Source organism: Mesocricetus auratus, unplaced genomic scaffold, assembly GCF_017639785.1.
Source record: "Mesocricetus auratus isolate SY011 unplaced genomic scaffold, BCM_Maur_2.0 Super-Scaffold_100014, whole genome shotgun sequence".
Taxonomy (NCBI): domain Eukaryota; kingdom Metazoa; phylum Chordata; class Mammalia; order Rodentia; family Cricetidae; genus Mesocricetus; species Mesocricetus auratus.
The window spans coordinates 8,231,781-8,251,415 of record NW_024429197.1 but is presented as its reverse complement, the minus strand read 5'-3'; the positions used below and the strand labels follow the sequence as shown (position 1 = coordinate 8,251,415).

Genomic DNA, 19,635 nt, shown 5'->3' with positions numbered 1-19,635 from the left:
CCTTCTCCTGGTTCCCAACCCACTACACCTTAGTGGTCCCTTTCTGGAATAAGGAGGCTAGGAGGGGGACAAAACAGGAAGAGGTCACTGGGGTCAGAAGCTGGAATTGCTACGTGGCCTAAGGCACAGGTTATCACTCTCTGGGCCTTCTTACTAGCTCACTTTTGCAACAGAGTAGAGGGGTGGGACCATTCTCCAGGGTAGAGGAGAGGGACCATTCTCCAGGGTAGAGGAGAGGGACCATTCTCCAGGGTAGAGGAGAGGGACCATTCTCCAGGGTAGAGGAGAGGGACCATTCTCCAGGGTAGAGGAGAGGGACCATTCTCCAGGGTAGAGGAGAGGGACCATTCTCCAGTGTAGAGGGGCGGGACCATTCTCCAGGGTACCCCATCCTTGGGACATGCTTACTCCTGCCCATGGTCTACCTGGCCCAGAAATCAGTTCTCTTAGTACCTAGCCTCTAGTCTCAGCATGCTTATCTTTCCTCTTTGTTGGACTCAGTTTCCCTATGTAAAAGAGGGAAGACCCCCCCCACACACACACAGCTGCTGGTCAGAGTGAGCCCGTATGTACAGCCTTGTGTAGTCTTTCTATGAGCTGACCCTCAGCAATGCCCCCCCACCCTGGGGAAGCAGCGCCACTGTCTGAGGTGACCTTACCACCTCCAGACTCCAAGTAGGTCTCCTGGAGGCACAGGCTGAGTGTGCAGGGGGGACTTAGGGGGGTTGTGTGGTTCCTAGTCATTATTGACCCACGGGAAGTGTCACAACTCTCTGAGGCCTGACCAGCCTCCTGGCTCTCAGATTTCTGTACTTTCCTCCTACTCCACTCCTGGACCCCTGGACCCCCACGAGGTCAGAGCCTCTGTGGGTGGGTGGGGCTAGCCCAGAGTCCAGGAGCAGGAGTCTGCATCCCTGAGGCCCCGCTGTGGTTTCTGTGGCCAGGTCGTTCCCCTCTGGTGCCTTGCAGAGCGTGCCCAGCCTGCAGCCGGGTGGCCAGCTGGGGCTGAGGCTGGCTCAGTGGCTTCCTGCCTGTGTGGCCTCGGTTTCTGATGCATCCCTCCCAGGCCCTGGGGACTGGTTCAAATGCAGGTTGCTGAGCTGGATTCAGCATCGGGATGGGAGGTGACGCAGGGCCTGGCCACACTGGCAGTGACCACAGTTCGGGAACAACTAGCCCCATCCTCCAGGTTCAGCAGGTGCTGGTACCTACCGTGTGGGGCCCAGCTTCTTCACCCTTCCAGAAGTTGAGGGCACGGCCTGAGAGCTTCTGTTCCCCTAAATGCACACAAAGCAATTCCCACAAATAGTTTCCCAGGCACCTGGCATCCCCCCAACGCTGTTCCACGTGCAAGGGACCCTGAACCCCACCTGCTGGTTCCAGAGAAGGGGAAACAGGTTTTACAGTGACCATGGTCATGCCAAATCTGGTGGTGACTCTCCTTCCTCTCACACCCTTCTCCCCTACTCACCCCACTGGAGCTTCGGGCCTCTGCCAAGTACGGTCCTGCCCCAGGGCCTTTGCACAGCTGCTCCCCTGCCACAGTTATGCCTCCACACTAGTCTGCGTGTTCCACCACAGAGTTCTTTTCTTCAGCTTGTTCCTGGCCCTGAGGATGCCCTCTCAAGCATTTAGGTGACGTGTCTTAAATGGGTCAGAAATAAGTTAAGTAAATAATGTTTTCTTTTCAGCAGTGGGGAGGAATCTGAAGTGGGCAGAGGGCAGGTAGTTGGGGCAGGGGCTTCTTGAAGAGGCTCAGGGCTGAAGGGAGTGAACCAATAGCAGCAGTGTGACCTCTTGGGACCTGGTATGGATAGGCAGGAAAAATGACCCAATGCTACTACACCTGGGCCTTGGAGAAAACTCTAGGTGTGGGGAAGCTGAGAAAAGGTCTAGAGAAACAGCCGCACCTGGTCATTCAGCACCCCAGAGCCTGGGAGCACCCCCACTAAGGCCTGGCAGATCCAGAAGAACCCGCCCAGTGGAAGAGAAAGGGTTAACCTCAGACCTTCCAGCTCCCCTAATCAGGCCCAGGCCTGGAAGCCCCAGTTGCAGCCCTGGGCGGGAGCTACCTCCCTGCCACTGGCCCTCTGCCAGCCGGCTTCCCTGCCCAGCCACCACTGGTTTTCATCTGCTCACAGGGGGCCAATTCACAGCAGACCACCCCAGGCCCGGCACCCGCCTGCCATCCGAGCGGCTGATCTGAGTCCGGTGTAAATCTCCCCACAGGCCGCAGAGCGAGCTCGGCAGCAGACACAGCGCACAGTGGCTGCTGTGTGTGGGTTGCTGAGGAGCAGGCTGTGGGCCCTGCGGGGAAGGGCTGAGCCAGCCCAGGGCCTGCTGGCTGGGGCTCACCTTGTTCCCAGGGCCCTGCCCGACTTTGCCTCTCCCTGCGTCCCACCTCCTGCCTCATTGAGGCCAGACGTGGAGCTGGCCTCCTGCCAACCAGAGCCTAGCTCTCCTGTCAGAGGAACTCTGTGGGCTAGGCAGCTCATTCCAGGTTTTAGTATCACCTTGTGACCTTGGCCTGGTGCCTTCTCCTTTCCGCCTGCCTGCGTAGCTGGGGTGGGGGTGGGGCAAGGGAGCCTCACAGAGGATGGTGGCCTTGAAGTTGTCTGTGTGGTCCACCAGGTATAGGAATCCCAGCCTCCTGCACCGCCTGCTGGAGGCTGGGGCTAACCCTGGCAGAAGCGCCAGGCATCGGGCAGGTAGAAGAACCCATGCTGGCCCACTTGGGGACAGTAAGGGAGTCACAGTTGGACTACATTCTGTGTCCCTGGGGAGTTGCTGCCCAGCGCAGTGGCTTTGACCTGTGTCACCTGTGAGGTTGGCTAATGACTTAGCTCTGTTGCATGGGAGCTGTTGACCCAGGAATGGGAGGCAGGTCAAAGCAGAGTTGACACCTCCCCTGAAGGTCAGAGCCTGTGGGCTGTGTACTTCTCAAACCTGACTTCGCCCTAAGGGTGTAGGGAAGGCTGTAAGCTTTTGTCCCCATTTTACAGAAGAAACAGTGGAGGCCCAGTGAGAGTCAGCAAACTTTCCCAGAGCCACACCACTGGATGATGGCTGCCTTTAATGGGCCTGGGGCTACTGGCCGTGGAGTAGGCTAGCTGAGCCCTGCCATCCCCCAGACGGGGTCCTGGGCACTCACTGTGATCATAGACCCCAAGCAGGAAGCTGGCAAGTAGTGCAAGCAAGACCAGACAAGTCAGGGGCCCTTCCCCAGGCACCCTCTATCCACGAGGGCTCTGCGAGCCCAGCTTTCTGCCCCTGGGGTGGGATGACAACCACTTTACAGATGTGGAAACTGAGGCCCAGAGGAAAGCAACTTGGGCTACAGTAGTTGTGTGACTGGGACTCAGCCCTGAGTTTCAAAGCAAGGCAGAGCCCTGCAGGGCTCCATGAGACCCTGAGTCCTGGTTAGGGTTTCTGTTGCTGTGATAAAAGACCACCACAAGCAACTTGAGAAGGAAAGAGTTGATTTCCTTAGCTCTCAGGCCACACTCTGTCCCTGAGGGAAGCCAGGGCAGGAACCTAGAGGCAGAAACTGATGCAGAGGCCTCGGAGGGTGCTGCTTCCTGGCTTGCTGCTCAGTAATGGAGTGTGACTTGAGAGCTGTAAGATGACATAAACCCTTTCCTTCCCGGGCTGCTTTTGTCATACTATTTTATCTCTGAAAAAGAAAAGTAACTAAGACGCCCCCTTGTACTCCTCCTCTTAGGGTGTATCCTGGGCTGGGGCTAACACCATGTCACACCTTGTTTCACACCAGGCTCTGGGGAGAAGAGTTGGCCAGTTGTCTCTTCCCAGCCTTGCTGTTTCCTACCTGTACAATGGGGGCATATCGGTCAGGTCTCCCTCATGAGGCCGCAAGGGCCAGCAACTGGTGTGCCTCCTAAGCCACCAGGCTCCAATTTCTTCTACTCTTGACTACTTTCGAGGCTCTTCACAGGCTCTTAGGTTGGGCCCAAAGGACAGGGAGCCTTTCTGGCAGAGACTCAGACTCAGAAGGACAGAGGATGAGAGAGGCCAGACTAGGAGCAACAGGAGGCCAGAGCTGTCCGGAGCTGCCTGTTCTTTGTTTTTTGGTTTTTTTTCCATTGGGGACTGGAGGCCAGTGTGACCAATGCTAACTTCTTGTAACTTTAAGCCAGTGACTCTCCAAGGGAGGGGACCTAGGTGAGCAGGGGGAGACTGAGGCACCGAGCACAGAAGGGCACGACCCCAGGCGGCTGAGGGAACCAGACAGTTCCATGCTCTCACTGTGGGAAAAAGAATAAAAGGCTTTTTCTGTGGCCCTCCTCCCCGGGCACAGGCCAGGCGCTTCCGTTCAGTTCTGCTCCCGGCAGGCATGCGGGTCTCAGCCTTGTGGCTCTGAGACTTTCTGGCGCCCTGGCCACGTGGGGTCAGCAGGCTCCCCTCTGCCAGCAGGCTCTAGCTCTACACAGCCACGGGAAGCAGTCCTGGGCAGTCCTTTTCCGGGGAGCCTGCCCTGTGCAAGCCACTGGGTCCCAGCTGGCTATGAAGCTTCAGTGCCCCAGGGGTGTGGTCACCATTACAGGTTCATAGACAAGATGCCTACACCACTGAGCAGTGGAACTCCAGGAGGAAACAGTACAGAAGGGACCCTGGGCCTGGAGTCAGGGATCTGGGCTGTCTCCCTGGTCACCATCCTAGCCTCAGTGTCCTGCTGCGTCATTTGCTTTCCCTGTGGTCGCTGTGATAGGGACGCTGCAGCTCAAGGTGGAGGGATGTGTAATGAGTGAGGACCCTGAGGACCCATCCTTGAACTCAGACTGTCCCCAAGCCCCGCTCCCCTTCCGCCGGCCACGGGAACAGCTGTAAACACACAGTACACTGTGACTCAGAACCAGGGGACTTTGCTCATCAGTGATGACCGTGGTGGCAGCATTTGTCAGCACCATTGGCTACCTTGGAACTTGTGGTTGACTGAGACGCCCGTTTCCTTGCACCCAAACTGCCATCTGGTCAACCCACAAGCTCCCACCTGTCCCGTGGGCTTCCTGCCTGTTGAGATGGCTTGGAATTCATTGTCCCCATCTCAGCCACACATCCCTGCCGTCTCCAGGAGCCCCAGAGCTTTGGCACTTCTACTGAGCCCAAAACCGCATCAGGGCACATGACACCAGTCAGCTGACCTCGGCAAAGCACAAACCTTCTATCCAATCCCCAGTCGCCCGCCTGCCTCCTCACAGACTTGCCCAGGCCTTAGGCTTCTGAGTCTGCAGCACCAGCTCCAAGGTGCCCCAGGCCATGCTTTCCCCTTCATTTCCTAGAGCCTTGGAGGTGGTGACAGCTGCTGCCAAGCATACTACTGGTCTTGCCTGGGGCCTTATGAGAGGACAGTAGGGTTCCCTGGCTATCAGCGAAGGATGCCTTCCAGGAACCCCTGCTCAGTTTCTGAGGCTCTCCCGAGTCTAGCTGGACCTGTGGCTGGCATGTGTGGAAGCTCTGAGATCCATGAGACCCAGACCTTTACGCTTCCCTTCCAACGTCAGGAATCAGGTTCTTTCTGTGACTTCCTGGGGTCCCTCACCCCAGCGCTGGTCAGTGGTCATACTTTTCAGGTCGTAGAATCACTAGTCCAGCCTCAGGCAGAACAGTGAAGACCCTGTTGTACCACTCACCTTTCTGTCAATCTAGAAAAGTCCGTGTCGCTCCAGACCCAAACACTCAGGCAAACTACTCATGCTGAACACCCTTCTTACACTTTCCTAGCACGTCCAGGGTTAGGAAACCCCATCATTTTGACATGTTGTGTGAGCTCAGTCAAGCCTCCACATCTCTCTGAGCCATAGTACAGAGAAAGCCTGGGAGGCAGGATGAGCTAGTGGTTAGACAGAGGACTGAGGTGCCTGGCAGGAGATGTGAGCTTGTATGGGTCAAAAAAGAGCCATTCAGAATCGCTGTCTACCAAGGAAAGGAGGCAGCTGCACCTCCAGGGATGTGGCTCTTGTCACACTCATGAGCTCTCCAGGGTGGCAGGGAGGGCGTTTCAGAGAGGCTGGTCACCCTCCCCACATCACAGGTGAGGAAAGTGGGCTCCAAGGAGTGTCACTCCAAGCGAAAGTGGTAGAATAATTCACCCAGGCTGAGGCTATTCTAGAAAGTTCCATAAATGGACTCTCCCTCTGTTTTTCCATGCACATAAAACCCAAAAGAGGTTGGGAAGAGAAACTTCAGAGTTGGTGAGGACAGGCACCTGCTGACAAAGGGCCTCGGTGGTCATAGCTCACCTATTCTTATTGCAGGAACTCGGTGTGTTGTCTGAGACATGAAAGACGGATGATTGAAGAGTGTTTGTGGCACTAGGGGTCCCTCAGTCATTAGCAGGTGCACTGCCAGCCTGGAGCTCCTGTGTGGGCTGTGGCTGTGCAGAGGGTGGTAGGGAGGACTGGCAGTCTCCTATGTGACACTCCACCAGGTGCACTGGTCCCTCGGCCCCGTGTCTAGGTGGGACTGGAAGCCTATATGTAAACCCTCAATGACCGTGCCTCTGCCCTCCTCCCTCAGGCCCTGAGGGGAAGCAGGTTTGAGGGTGGCCAGGGCCAGGTAGTCGGCACTCCCTTCCACAACCTCATGCCCTCGCAGGGGTGCATGGAATGTGGGGGTCTGCATGCAGGGACGGGGGTGAAGGTAGTATCACCCCTGGGGGCTCCTCCTGACTCCTCGGCAGCCTGCCTGCCTGGGCCATTCTTCTAGGCCTTTGCCTCAGTATTCTTTTCTGTCAGACCATGTTGGGGAGGCTTAGGTAGTTCAGACCTTAATATCACAGCATGCTGGCCCAGTCAGAGCTCTCAGTGTGAGGTAAGATTGTCTATTCTGAGGAGAGTCCAGGCCGCCTGAGGTGGCATGTAGCCACCATCTCTGTTTCATTCAGAAAATCAGAGAATTCCAAATTAGACACCAGGAAGAACTTCCCAGCAGGGCAAGGTATTGCAGTGGCTGATGGGTTCCTTGCGCTCCACAGGGCACCGGCAGAAGATAGAAGACCAGACCAAGGCCTTCCCTGACCGCTTCGGAGACCTGCGCATGCGCGTAACACCCAGCACCCCTAGTCCCCGTGGCTCACTCAGCACCACAAGCCACTTCGGCAGCCAAGCCCAGACCCCAATCCAAGGTATGGAAGAGCAGAGACCTGTGGGGATCGGGCAGGGGTGTGGGTAAGGAGCCAGGATGTGGTCCACTTGCTCCAGGCCAAGTCTCTGGGGAAGGTGGCTCCCCCACTGTTTCTGGGTGGACAGCTGGGACACTACCAGGTCAACTCATGCACAGTGCTTGACCCTGGAGTAAGCATGAGCAGATGTGGCCATCCCTCCCTCTGAAGTCAAGATTCCCTAGGGACATGGGGGTGACCCTGCGGGGTGCATAGAGCCATGGCCACCATGCTCCCACCTCAGCCTTCTCATGGTGACGGGGATACAGTAAGGATATCTCCCCTTTTTTTTCTTCCTTGAGGCAGGCTTTCTTTGTACAGCCCTGGCTATCCTAGAACTAGCCCTGTAGCTCAGGCTGGCCTTGAACTCACAGAGATCCACCTGCCTCCTGAGTGCTGCGATTAAAGGCGTGGGCCACCAACGCCCAGCAGGTTGGGGATATCTCCTCCTGGGACTGAGTGCTATTCACGCCTGAAGCTGTGACATGGGGTGCCAGCAGTGCCTAGCCCAGTCCCTCCACCCATAGTCACATGAACAGAGAGCCCTAGGGTTGGACTGTATCCCACTGCCTAGAGGAGGCAGCGAGGCTGCAAGCAGATCTCCCTGGGGCCTGTTAACCCGAGGCAGGTGCTTGACCAGCCCCACGCAGACACTGTACTTCCACTAAGGGTCAGAGACAGGAGGGCTGGCTGTAGCTGGCCGGGCGGGAGCAGATGCCAAGCCACAGAGGCCAGAGGGCTGGCTGCTGCCCCATGCGGTTCTTATCCTTTCACTCACCAGTGCTGGCTCCGGGTCAGTGTGGCAGATGAGTGAAATGAACCGAAGAGGGTTAGTGCCACCCGTGGGTCACATAGCCTTCTGGTGACCGGGTCTAATGTCTAACTGGGCCTGTCCCTAAGTGAGGATTCCTGAGGGCCTAAGAAAGGACCCACCATTAGGGCCAGAGTGGGCCGAATGTTAGCACGTCTCTGCCCTACCTTCTGCCCTCCTCCATACTGGTCTTCCCATGATGATGCATTGCCAGAGATAATTAACCACGTCTTTTGGCATGATACAGTGTCAGGGGCGTGCCAGGAAGCTGGCCCAAGGTAAGGAAAGGCCCTACCCACAGTTTGTGTGAGCCCATGGGCTTGTGAGTTTGAGATTTGGCTTTTGAGCCCTGGGCCCTTGGAGGCTCATTTCTGACCTCTGTTAGTACCCTGCATCGCGCTATGCCCAGCCCTTCCAGGAGCTTGTCCTTGCTCCAAGCCCACAGGCCAGCACCTGGCCTAAAAGGGGTGAATGGAGTCTAGGGAGGGACACCACAGAGTCCTCCAAGGCTGGACAGTGCTTCCTGTCCACCAGTTCCCTTGAGAGAGGAGTACATGGTTGCCCTGCCACAGAGAGAGGGTGTGGTCTTTGGACTCTGTGCTCCCAGGAGTCAGACTCAGCCCCCCCACAGCCCTGGGCCTCACCTAGCCAGTGTGTCACGGATGGCCAGTCCTTCTCTTACTGCATCCTGACTAGGACTCTTTAGCCCCGTGTTAGCTCCAACGGTCCCTTTGGTGTTCAGGAGAGGGTCCTGGATACCCACCTCAGGGAAGAAGCATGTACTTTGCTATCGGGTCAACCTGACCGGTTCTAGCTCTGCCTTGCATTGGCTGTGTGATCTTAGGAAAGTCACCTAACTTCTCTGAACCTGTTTCCTCACCCATAAAGTGAAAAGAGGTTTCCATCAGAGTGGCTTTGGCAGGCTCAGATATGAAGAGACACAACACACTCTCTGGTCCCAGGATGCCTCACTACTTTTCCTTGGTGCCTGTTAGTAGCATTGACCCCTACCTTGGTCACTGTAGGCAATGTCAGGACCAGGGGGCGGGGCTTGCTGCAGCCGCCCACAATGGGGGCTTCTCACAGCTCAAAGGACCCATTCATCTGCACACAGCAGCTGGGGCAATTTGGAGAAAATAAACATTTCCTCCCGCTGCTGGGTTGGCTGCTTGACAGTGGCCTGGCAGCTCAGATTTCCTGGGGCTGTGAGGCTGAGGGTGAGGAAGCCGCTGAGGGTCTGAGAGGGTGCCTAGGGCAGGTACTTCCCCACCACTCTGGAGGAGAAATGGGAGCAATGAGAAAAGAGGGAGGAGGGGACGGTGGCAGCTCCGTGCACCCCAGTCCCTCCACTGCCGGGCCACAGCCCCACTGTCCCATCATCACAAATCTTGTTCCGTCTGCTTTGAGAGCAGGGTCCCCTGTTAGCCGGCATCAGTGTGCAGAGTCTCCTCATCCCGTAGGACTCCTGCATGCAGATGGGCATCAGGCACCTCGACCTCCCAGACCTCTAGTCAGACTGATCCGTCAAGGAGTCCCCAGTGTTCATTTCAGAAAGCTCCAGCTGCCTGGCCCTTGTCCAGTCTCCTCACCTGGAGCCGGGGCAGCTCTCTGTGGTGATCCACAGCCAGGACCGGAGACCCAAGGGTACCGGATACCTGAGGCCACCTGACACCTTGGACAGAGCCCAGGAAGCAGGAGGCCTGAGCTCTGCGTCCCCAAGCACAACTGGTCACCACCAGAAAGCCCACCCAGAGTGGACACCAACCCTGCTGGCCCGGAGATAGAGCCTCCCCTGGTTTTTCATCCATGATGGAGGAGGAGACAATGGGCCTCATGAGGTTTGGCAGGCCAAGGCTCTGGGCCACCACTCAGGACTGTCCCCTGCCCACTGCTGTCAGGGTAGGAAGAGGGCCCCAGGTCAGGGTTTCATATTAGCAAGGTCCCAAACCAGCCACCTCTGCGTACCCTGAGCAAGAGGTACGACTGACCACAACAAGACAGAGAGCACCACAGGCTGCCGGGCCTGGTTCGGTTCTCAGCATTTTAAGTGTATTAGCAAATTTGATCCAGGTCCTCACGAAATTGATGCGCAGAGAGGTTAAGATTTGACAAAGGACACACAGAGTGAGAGGTGAAGCCAGGCAGATTGAATGGCTCCAGAGGCCCCATGGAAAGTCCTGCCGTCTCCAGGAAGAGGCTGTGCCTGTCGGGACAGTGGTGGGGCTCAGGACAATGCGCTCTGTGACCCTCATGCCTCACCCTTGCTGGGTCCCTGTTTTCCCACCAATGGGGTTAGGTTTGTCCCCAAAGCTCATGTGAATGCTGGGATTGGAGGGGGGGCTATGATTATAATCGTAGGTACACAGGTTGGCATATCCCATCTTAGAGCCCACTGAGGAATCCAGACCCCTGATGTTGCTGTGTGGAGTCAGACTGCATTTTAACCAGACTGGGGTCTGGACCCCCAAATGCCTCCAGCAAGTGTTTCACTTTGCACCAGAAGTGGTGAGGGTTCATGTAGGTAGATGTGTGACCACCAGGTAGCTCCAGCCTGCAGGGCAGCCTTAGAAGACATAGGCTCAGGAAGTGGGGTTGAGGACCAGCAGATCCCCTCCCAACCAGAACCCCAATCTTCGTGTGCCCATCCAGAGGGCATGGGGATGCCTGTGTGCTGCTACCCAGCCTCTCTTACTTAGCCCATGGCTGCTCCCAAGATCAGAAGTGGTATCTGTCTCACTGTCCTGCTGAGAACTGTCTGGACCTTCATCTGATGCCCTGACCCCCTTGACTGGCAGTTTATAGACAGGAGCTGTGTAACACACACACACACACACACACACACACACACACACACACACACACACACTAGGGGGGGAGTGGAGGGAGAGAGAGAGAAAGACCTCAGGGTGAACAGTGGCCTTCTGGAGCATTCTAGTATTTTCTGTACATGAGGGGGGAAATCAGCTTTCTTTATTTCTGCCTCAGTTTCTTCCTCTTCAGTGGTAAGGTCCAGATCCCAGTCTCACTGGGCCCCTGAAGATCGTATTCACACCCTTAATCAGAGTGAGCTTGTGGGGAACCCTGTCTAGTGCCAGACCCAGCAAGACAAAGGAGGGCTGGCCCAGAGTTCAGTCCCCCCTTTCACCCGCCCTGCCCCGATCTGCAGCAGGAGTTCCCAGAGCGCACCTTCAACAGCCCAGGCAGAGGAAAGGGTCCCCAGGAAGGTCACTCTACAGTGGCAGAGGGCCTGCGGTGGTTCTGCCCTGCGCACCTGACCCCCCTCTTGCTGTCTCCAGGCTCATCAGACCTGAACCCCTTCTCGGACCCCCGCCAGTTTGACCGCTCCTTCCCTACGCTGCAAAGCCTCACCGAGAGCCGCTTCCCGGACCCCAGGATGCACTACCCGGGCGCCATGTCTGCCGCCTTCCCCTACAGCGCCACGCCGTCGGGCACCAGCCTGGGCAGCCTGAGCGTGGCGGGCATGCCGGCCAGCAGCCGCTTCCACCACACCTACCTCCCGCCGCCCTACCCCGGGGCCCCGCAGAGCCAGAGCGGGCCCTTCCAGGCCAACCCCGCGCCCTACCACCTCTTCTACGGCGCCTCCTCCGGCTCCTACCAGTTCTCCATGGCGGCTGCGGGCGGTGGCGAGCGCTCACCCACCCGCATGCTGACCTCCTGCCCCAGCGGCGCCTCGGTGTCCGCGGGCAACCTCATGAACCCCAGCCTGGGCCAGGCTGATGGCGTGGAGGCCGACGGCAGTCACAGCAACTCGCCCACGGCCCTGAGCACGCCAGGCCGTATGGACGAGGCCGTGTGGCGGCCCTACTGAGCACCCTGGGGACTCGCGGGCCACCCGAACCCGGCTTTCCTGCTCTAGGCTACAGGAAAAAACAGACTTTAGCCTGGTCCCAGGGGCCAGAGCTGGCGATGGCTCCCAGAGCTCTGTCCAGCAACAAGTTTGAGCAGAGGCTGTGGGGACCTCCCCCAGGACACTGCCCCAGCCCAGACCCGCCTCTGTTGTCTCCAGTCATGCCTAGGATTATCTCCCAAGCCAGAGGCTACCCCTGCCCATGAGGGAGGAGGCCTTTGCTTGCCAGAGAAGCTCAGGCTCAGAGATATCCAAATTTCCTCTCCCTCACCTTGACCCTGGAGACCAGCCCTCCCTCTGCATCCATACTCATCAAGTCAACCGGAAACCCCAGCCCCTGAGATGATTTCTTCACTGTAGAGAGGGAGGACCCAGGACACACCCACACCTGTCCCAAACTTGACTTCCCCATTATCCCAGGCAAGCAGTCCCTGACCAGTTCTAACTTACCCGAAGACACCAGGCCCCAGAGCAGGGCCCTAAATCAAGGAAGGCCTCAACACCTCCAAGCACAATCCATCCTTAAGAGCCAACTTGGTTCTCAGGGGCAGGGGGCCCTGGCAGAAAGTCTAACCATGGGACGCATCCCTGCTCAGTAGGCTCACTAGGTCCAGCCAAGCTGTGCCCCAGGCCTCACCAACCAACCCGAAGCCCCACTCCCTACATGTTTGTACCTAGAAGCAAACAACCTTGAAGCAAAAGAAAGAGTGGCTTCATCGTGTATTTCAAAACAAGGTCTGTGATAGGTGAAGCTCTGTGTATATGAAAGCCCGGCCTCTGCTAGTGTGACCTCAGCAGGCTCCTGCCACCCTCAGACCTCACAGAAGGGGACCAGGGCCTCCAGGAGGCCTTGTGGATGCTCTGTTGAGGTGTGCAATGGCAGAACAGTGTCCAAGCGAAGGTCAATGGGAAGGGAGGACTTGGCCTAGGACTTGGGTCATGGGGACTATGGGAGATTGTCGGTGGGATAGGCTAAGAGCTTTACCAGAGCTGGCCCACAGGTGGTTTTTCAAACTGAGTGAGCCACATCCTCTGTGGCCTTGGAACTCTCCTCTAGAAAGCTCCTTAGTGATGGTCTCTGTGGTCCTGCTTGGCCTTCCCCATTGCCCACACCCACAACAGCTGCATACGCACTCTGGTAGGCCAGGGAGCCCTGCCAATCCTGTGCAGACACCTCCTGTTACAGTTTCTTTTGTCCCACCCTTATGGGGGAAAATACCAAAACATTTTCTATCTCTTGAAAGTAGCTGAGTTAACCTTCCAGCTCCCGCAACTAGGAGGGTCACCTCACCTCTTCTCAGGAAGCAGCTATAGCCCATTGCCCTCCTACTGGTCCATGATGGAGACTGGCCCATACTACCAAGGAAGACACCTTTCAGGGTCCTAGTGCCTAGCACTGTCCTGGAGATGGAAACACACACACACACACACACACACACACACACACACACACACACACTGTTACTCCTCTTTCCCATCCTTGATTAACAGTGACAGCTGAGTCTGTTGGTCCTACAGTGAGTACAGGCAGCAGCCTGGGCTGGTAAAAACGGGTCCTTACTCTCAAGGCTGCTTTAAAGTGCTCCTTGGAAGCACTGGCTAGAAAGAAAGCACAAGGAGGCAGAAGGGTTGATACAATGTCATTGTAAGTGTATGGGCGTGGGTGTGGAGGGGGCGCTGATCCTTTGTGACATTGTTACCCTGAAGCATCCTTCCTGCTGTGAGCAGGCAGGTCTTCCTGAAGCAGACTCAGAGTGGAGGGGGACGGGAGGGCCTGCTTTGCACTATAGGCTGCTTGGTGTGTTTGTTTTTTATGCACAACTTGCTTGTACAGTCAACACCCATCTTGGGTACTATTTAACTGTAAAATGAAAATTGTATTTGTTACAATAATATAACATGCCTTGAAGGACCTGTGTCAGGCTTCTAGAGTTCTGAATGTGGGTGGAACCTCCTACCCTTGGGCAGGAGATGGGACCATAGGCCATGGTTGAGCTGGCTATGTGGGAGATAGCCCAGTGCTGGGAAATCCTCCATGTAGCTCCACCCAGGTAGCTAGAGAGACCTGGCCCAAGGACCTCTGGAAGACCACCTTCCTGGCTGAGCTAGGACCCCAGAACATCAGATAGGTCTTCAAGATTACACTAACCCCTTCTCCCCATGCTGGCCATGTCAATCACACAGAGGCAGAAGCCACTGCACTGTCCCATCTGACACAGATACAGACTTGGGGAGGGATAGGTTGAAGGAGCAGCCAGCCACCATGATGAGGGACTCTCTGAGTGGGGTCCTCTTTGGGATGGGTATGACAGAGACCCTCAGGAGTGAGAACCCCTCTTGGGTGAAGACTTTCCAGAGTGAGGGCCTCTAGGGGGGTAAGGATCCCTTTGGGGAGCCCCAGGTCTGCTTGCTGGGGTCCTGGCAACAGAAAAGACAGGACTACAAAGCTGTCATTTGGAGATGAGATGACTAAGTAACCAAGAGAGCTGTCATGGGTTCCATGGCTCCTGGTAGCTGGTATTCGCCAAGCTGAGACCATGCCTGAAAATGGGGGCTGTGGGTGATGGTGTGGGGACCTGGCTTGATAGTCCCTTTCTGTGTCTGACTAGTTGGGACATCAGACAGAGATTTTTCATAAGATAAACAAAACTCTGTGGTGCCCATTTAAAGTTCCAGGATCCTGTCCTGTTGTAGTATCAGCCTACCTAAGATCAATCCCCAACAGGAAGTTCCTGTTTTCCTACCCTGGACCCTTTCCTACCCAGCAGCACCTCTGCCCCCACAGGATTCTGGCCGCCACTGCCACAGGACCTGTCCTCAGGTACACCCTGAGTAGTCGGTCACCCAGCAGGACCTCTCCTTGGGTTAGAAGTCTTCACAGCCCACAGGCTTTTATTTGGTTTATCTAAGGGTGAACCTGTTGGTGGCCCCTACAACTGAGGGACAAAACCTCTGACTTTAACTCCTGTCCCCTGCACCCCTCATGTCAAAAGGAAACAGATCCTGGGCTAACTGGAGACAGGGAAACTGGAGGAAGCCATGCAGTTACCTCTGCAGCCTGTGGGTGATGGCAGGAATGACTTCTAGGCAGCAGAAAGAAAGCAACAATTGCCCCTGAACCCGCCAATCCCTTTGGAGAGGAATGTGGACTGATATTAGGAAGAGCTCCCCAGCCTCAGGAGAGTCACTCTTGCCCTGCCCGGGTTTCCTTACCCGGGCGCCCAGTAGCGGCAGTGACAGTAGCGGTAGCAGCTTCCTGTTTCTGCCCTTCAGAACCGCTCTCCTGGTCACATGTTCAGGGTTAGCACAGTCACAGACCCTGAGCTCCCAGGTCCCACCACAAGACAGGGACCTGGAGGGAAGAGCAGACTTCTGGGTAGGAAGCTCTGCAGCCGCAGCCAGGCTCACGCACTTTCCAGAATCAAAGGTTCTGATGCTGCCAGTCTAGGTGAGGAGGTCAGTCTGCTGCCAGCCTGGAAGCCCTGAGGTCCTTGAGTCTCATCTGAGAGCCAAGGAATCCACTGACTTGATCTGTGACTAGCTTAGTGACAGACTGAGAAACAACTCCCAGAAAGGACCCAAGCTTGTGACATCAGGTCTGGGATGGCTTTGACTCTTGTCCTGAGAAGTGTACATCCTGTCTGGACCACGGGAAAAGAGGTCTGGGGGAGCCAATGCTGGATGACATGAGGACAGGACCTGACACAGACCCAGATTTGCCTCCCTTCTCCCCCAGCACGCCTCCCTGCCCCAGACTGCACTCCCACAAGCAGCCAGACCCCAGCATAGACCCGGAAAAGGGCAGTCCCCGCTGTCCCCGCTGTCTCCCGCTGTCCCCCGCTGTCCCCCACTGTCCCTCGCTGTCCCCACTGTCCCCACTGTCCCCCGCTGTCCCCACTGTTCCCCACTGTCCCCACTGTCCCCCGCTGTCCCCCACTGTCCCCCGCTGTCCCCCACTGTTCCCCACTGTCCCCCGCTGTCCCCCACTGTCCCCCACTGTCCCCCACTGTCCCCCGCTGTCCCCCACTGTCCCCCGCTGTCCCCCACTGTCCCCCGCTGTCCCCCACTGTCCCCTGCTGTCCCCCACTGTCCCCCGCTGTCCCCCGCTGTCCCCCGCTGTCCCCCGCTGTCCCCCACTGTCCCCACTGTCCCCGCTGTCCCCCACTGTCCCCCGCTGTCCCCGCTGTCCCCCGCTGTCCCCCGCTGTCCCCGCTGTCCCCCACTGTCCCCCGCTGTCCCCGCTGTCCCCACTGTCCCTGTTGTCCCCCGCTGTCCCCCACTGTCCCCCACTGTCCCCCACTGTCCCCCACATCCCAGCTCAGAGCACTTCAGTGGTTCCGTTCATCTCAGGGTCATAAAAGAAATGAGCTGTCAGAGGAGCTGAGTACAAGAACAACCCTCTCTGGCAGGAACCCAGACCTCCCCTGACTCCTCCCCATGGGGGCTGTGCAGAGTGAGGGCCCGTGCGCCCCCAATATCCGCTGCTACACCTGTGTGGTCCCAGCCAGGGGAGTCTGGGAAGCCGGATTCCAAACTTCCTATTTTTAGTTTGCAACTGAGAGTGGGCTGTTTGTTTTATATATTTATATCCAGCACGGTGTGCCTGCCCCAGCCAGCCGGGAATGCAGAGGGGTGGGTGGCCCTGCTGTCAATGCCACCTCCCTGCTGTGCCCCAATGTCGGAACCGCCCATGACTCCTCCATGCTGTAACGGGGCAGCTGCCATTGACCACATGACACTGCTCTACTCCTGGGCACAGTATCTTCAAGGCTTTGACCACGACTCCCTCAGTCACTCTCCAAGTGCCATCTGCAGATACACAAGTCACAGCAAAGCAAAGTGCTCCTCTCAGGACAGGCAGGGGACAGCAGGTCGGAACACATGCAAAGGCTCCTGGGAGGAGGAGACATCTCTCACCCCCAGACAAGATGGGAGGATGGGCTGGGCAGACAGGACAGCCTTCTCCAGCCATACAGTCCTAAGTATAAAGGTTGGGAATCGGCTTTGGGTAGTTGGAGAGGAGGGTGGGGAAGGGAGCGACCTTGGTCTTAGGGCAGTGGGGAGCCAAGCCCAGGGGTATGGGAAAGAAAGTGAGAGCCACAGAGAGACACTTGGGAAAGGTTAGAGAAACTCAATCGCTGGTCTCACAGTGATCTGAGAACAGGAAGCAGAAGCTGGGATCATCAAAGTAGGAAGAGCTAGACAACATCACAGACACCTCTAGCTCCGACGTCACAGGAATAACTCCATGCCCCGACCATTATCCAGTCTGGACAAGCTAGCATTGTGTAGTCCTGACTATCCTGGAACTTGCTACATAGACCAGGCTGGCCTTGAACTCACAGAGATCCGCCTCCAGAATGCTTGCCACCACGTCTGACCAGGATGAATGGTGTTTAACGGAACCGTTGAACAAGGCCGTAGGAGTAGTCATTGTCACCACTCAGTTAGCTCTTTTGGGATTTCCCCATCCCTGTCTCAGTTTCCTCATCACAGGCCTCTGACCACTGCCGAGGTCCTGTGTAGCTCAGTCTGATCTGGCCATCCACTCTCTTCTGGAGTCTGACGATGCGGAAGTTGTGAGGGGGAAGGCCCGGGTTCCTGTGTTTATGTGTTACATCTTAAATACTTTTTTTTAAGAGATAGGACCTCATATAGTCCAGGCTGGCTTTGAACTCCTGATCCTTGTGCCTCTACCTCCCAAATTCTGAGATTACAAGTGTGACCCACACCTGGCCACATTAAATAACCCTTAATCATGGGAGGGAAACAGAGCAACACAGACTCCTAAAAGGAACACAAGAAAATATGCTGATAATTTCAATGCCTCCAAAAGGGACTGCTGTGAATATTTTGTTTCCTTTAGAAATAAACATCTTTCTAGTCATTTACACTGCTCATAGTTTATCTTTTTGTTTTGTTTTGTTTTGTTTTGTTGGCTTTACGAGATGGAGTTTCTCTGTGTAACAATCCTGGCTGTCCTAGAACTGTCAATGTCGTTCTAAAAGTAGATAAAGAGCCAGGCATAGTGGCTGATGCATTCGGCATCAGAAGGCAGAGACAGGGAGATCTCTGTGGGTTTGTAGTGAGTTCCAGGTCCCTACATAGTGAGGCCTCAGTCAGAAGGAAGTCCCTCAAAGGAGTTAACACTAGCCCTGAGGGGAAACAAAGCCACTCTCATTCTCCTGTGGGTGCCTTCCATGACATAATTTTGCTGTAAAAACCATCATTAGAGGAGAAAGGAGAAGTAGAAATGAGAAAATGTCCTTGCTTAAAAGCAGAAGCAGGAAGGACTTGAGTCCACAGAGGAGGACTTACCCAGCATGCTTGGGGCCTGGGTTCCATCCCCAGCCCTGCACAAACCAAACTTAGGTAAGCAGGCTTGTGATTTCAGCCCTCTCCTAAGGTGTCTGGAGAAAAAGTCTTCACATGAGCTCTTTTGCTTCTTTCTTTCTTTTTTTTTTTTTTTTTTTTTTTTTTTTTGATTTTTACGAGACAGGGTTTCTCTGTGTTGTTTTGGAGACTATCGGTCCAGCCCGGCCTCGAACTCACAGAGATCCGCCTGCCTCTGCCTTCCAAGTGCTGGGATTGAAGGCATGCGCCACCACCCAGCTGCTTCCTTCTTTTATACCTCTCAAATCCTAGGATTAGAGGCGTGGGATCCCAAGTGCTGAGATCTCCTTTGTGCGAGTGGTTTCTCTTTAGGACTGGATCACTTTCATGTAGCTCAGGGTAGCCTTTAACTAACAGATCCATCTGCTTGTCTCTTGAGTCCTGGGATCGAAGATGTGTGCCACCCCTGCCTGGATCTGGCTAGCTAGTATGACTGCTGGGATTAAAGGTGTACATCACTATTCCCTGGCTCTGTGGCTTCTGGTTAGCTTTGCTTTCTGTATCTCAGGCAAGCTTTAATAAATCATAACTAATATATCACCACACCCACCTTTGGTTCACAGCACTCAAGTCAGGTGGCTTATAACTACCTGTAACTCTAGGTCCAGGGGATGTGACACCCTCTTCTGGCCTCCATGGACACTGCACATAAATATTGCACACACATCCATGCAAACACACAAGTTAAAATCGCCCATTTTCAAAACGATAATCACTTTTTTCTAGCTATAGATTCAATGCAAGCCCAGTCAAAATACTATGATATTACTGTGGATGTTTCCAACTGATCCTGGTGTTTGCACAGCATTGCAAATGACCCAGAATAGCCAATACAATATTGACAGGGAAGAATAAAGAAGGAGCACACACATAGATGGTTTAACCACTCCTTTAAGATAAAAATGTTAATTCGATAATTTTTAAAGAACAGTTTTAGGTCCATAGCAAAACTTAGAGGAAGATACAGAACTCCCCCCAACACACACATACACACACACACACACACACACACACACACACACACACACACACACACCCGAAAAGATAAAATCAAATTATCTTGAAGTCAGAAGCTGGGGTCCAACAGAGATGACAGACACACTTTCTCCACATGGTGACTGTCCTTGTCTCAGGGCTGTCAACAGAATCGTGAGCTAACCATCCACTCAGATCACACGCTTCCTTAGAATCTCCAAGAGTGTGTGTTAAAGCATGAGCCCTCTCTGGGACGCTCCTGACTCAGCCAGTGAAGCCTGGGAATTTGCATTTCTGGTAAGTTCCCCGGTGCTGATGTTTGCATAAATTCACTTGCAGACAACACTCTAAGTCTGATCCTAAACTGGGGAGGCCTCAGGGTCCTGTGACACACTGCCCCGAGCCCTACAG

At 55.4% G+C, this 19,635-nt stretch overlaps 1 protein-coding gene across 1 annotated transcript in view; it reads left to right on the top strand.

The window, feature by feature from the left end:
• Runx3 (RUNX family transcription factor 3) overlaps positions 1-13,768 on the top strand; it is a 61,763-nt gene extending 47,995 nt beyond the window's left edge. Inside the window, exons 5-6 of the mRNA XM_021232705.2 lie at positions 6,992-7,141; positions 11,285-13,768. Of these exons, the coding sequence (XP_021088364.2) occupies positions 6,992-7,141; positions 11,285-11,817 (683 nt within the window). The 3' untranslated portion in view covers positions 11,818-13,768. The remainder of the gene's footprint in view (positions 1-6,991; positions 7,142-11,284) is intronic.
• Positions 13,769-19,635: the final 5,867 nt, after the last annotated feature.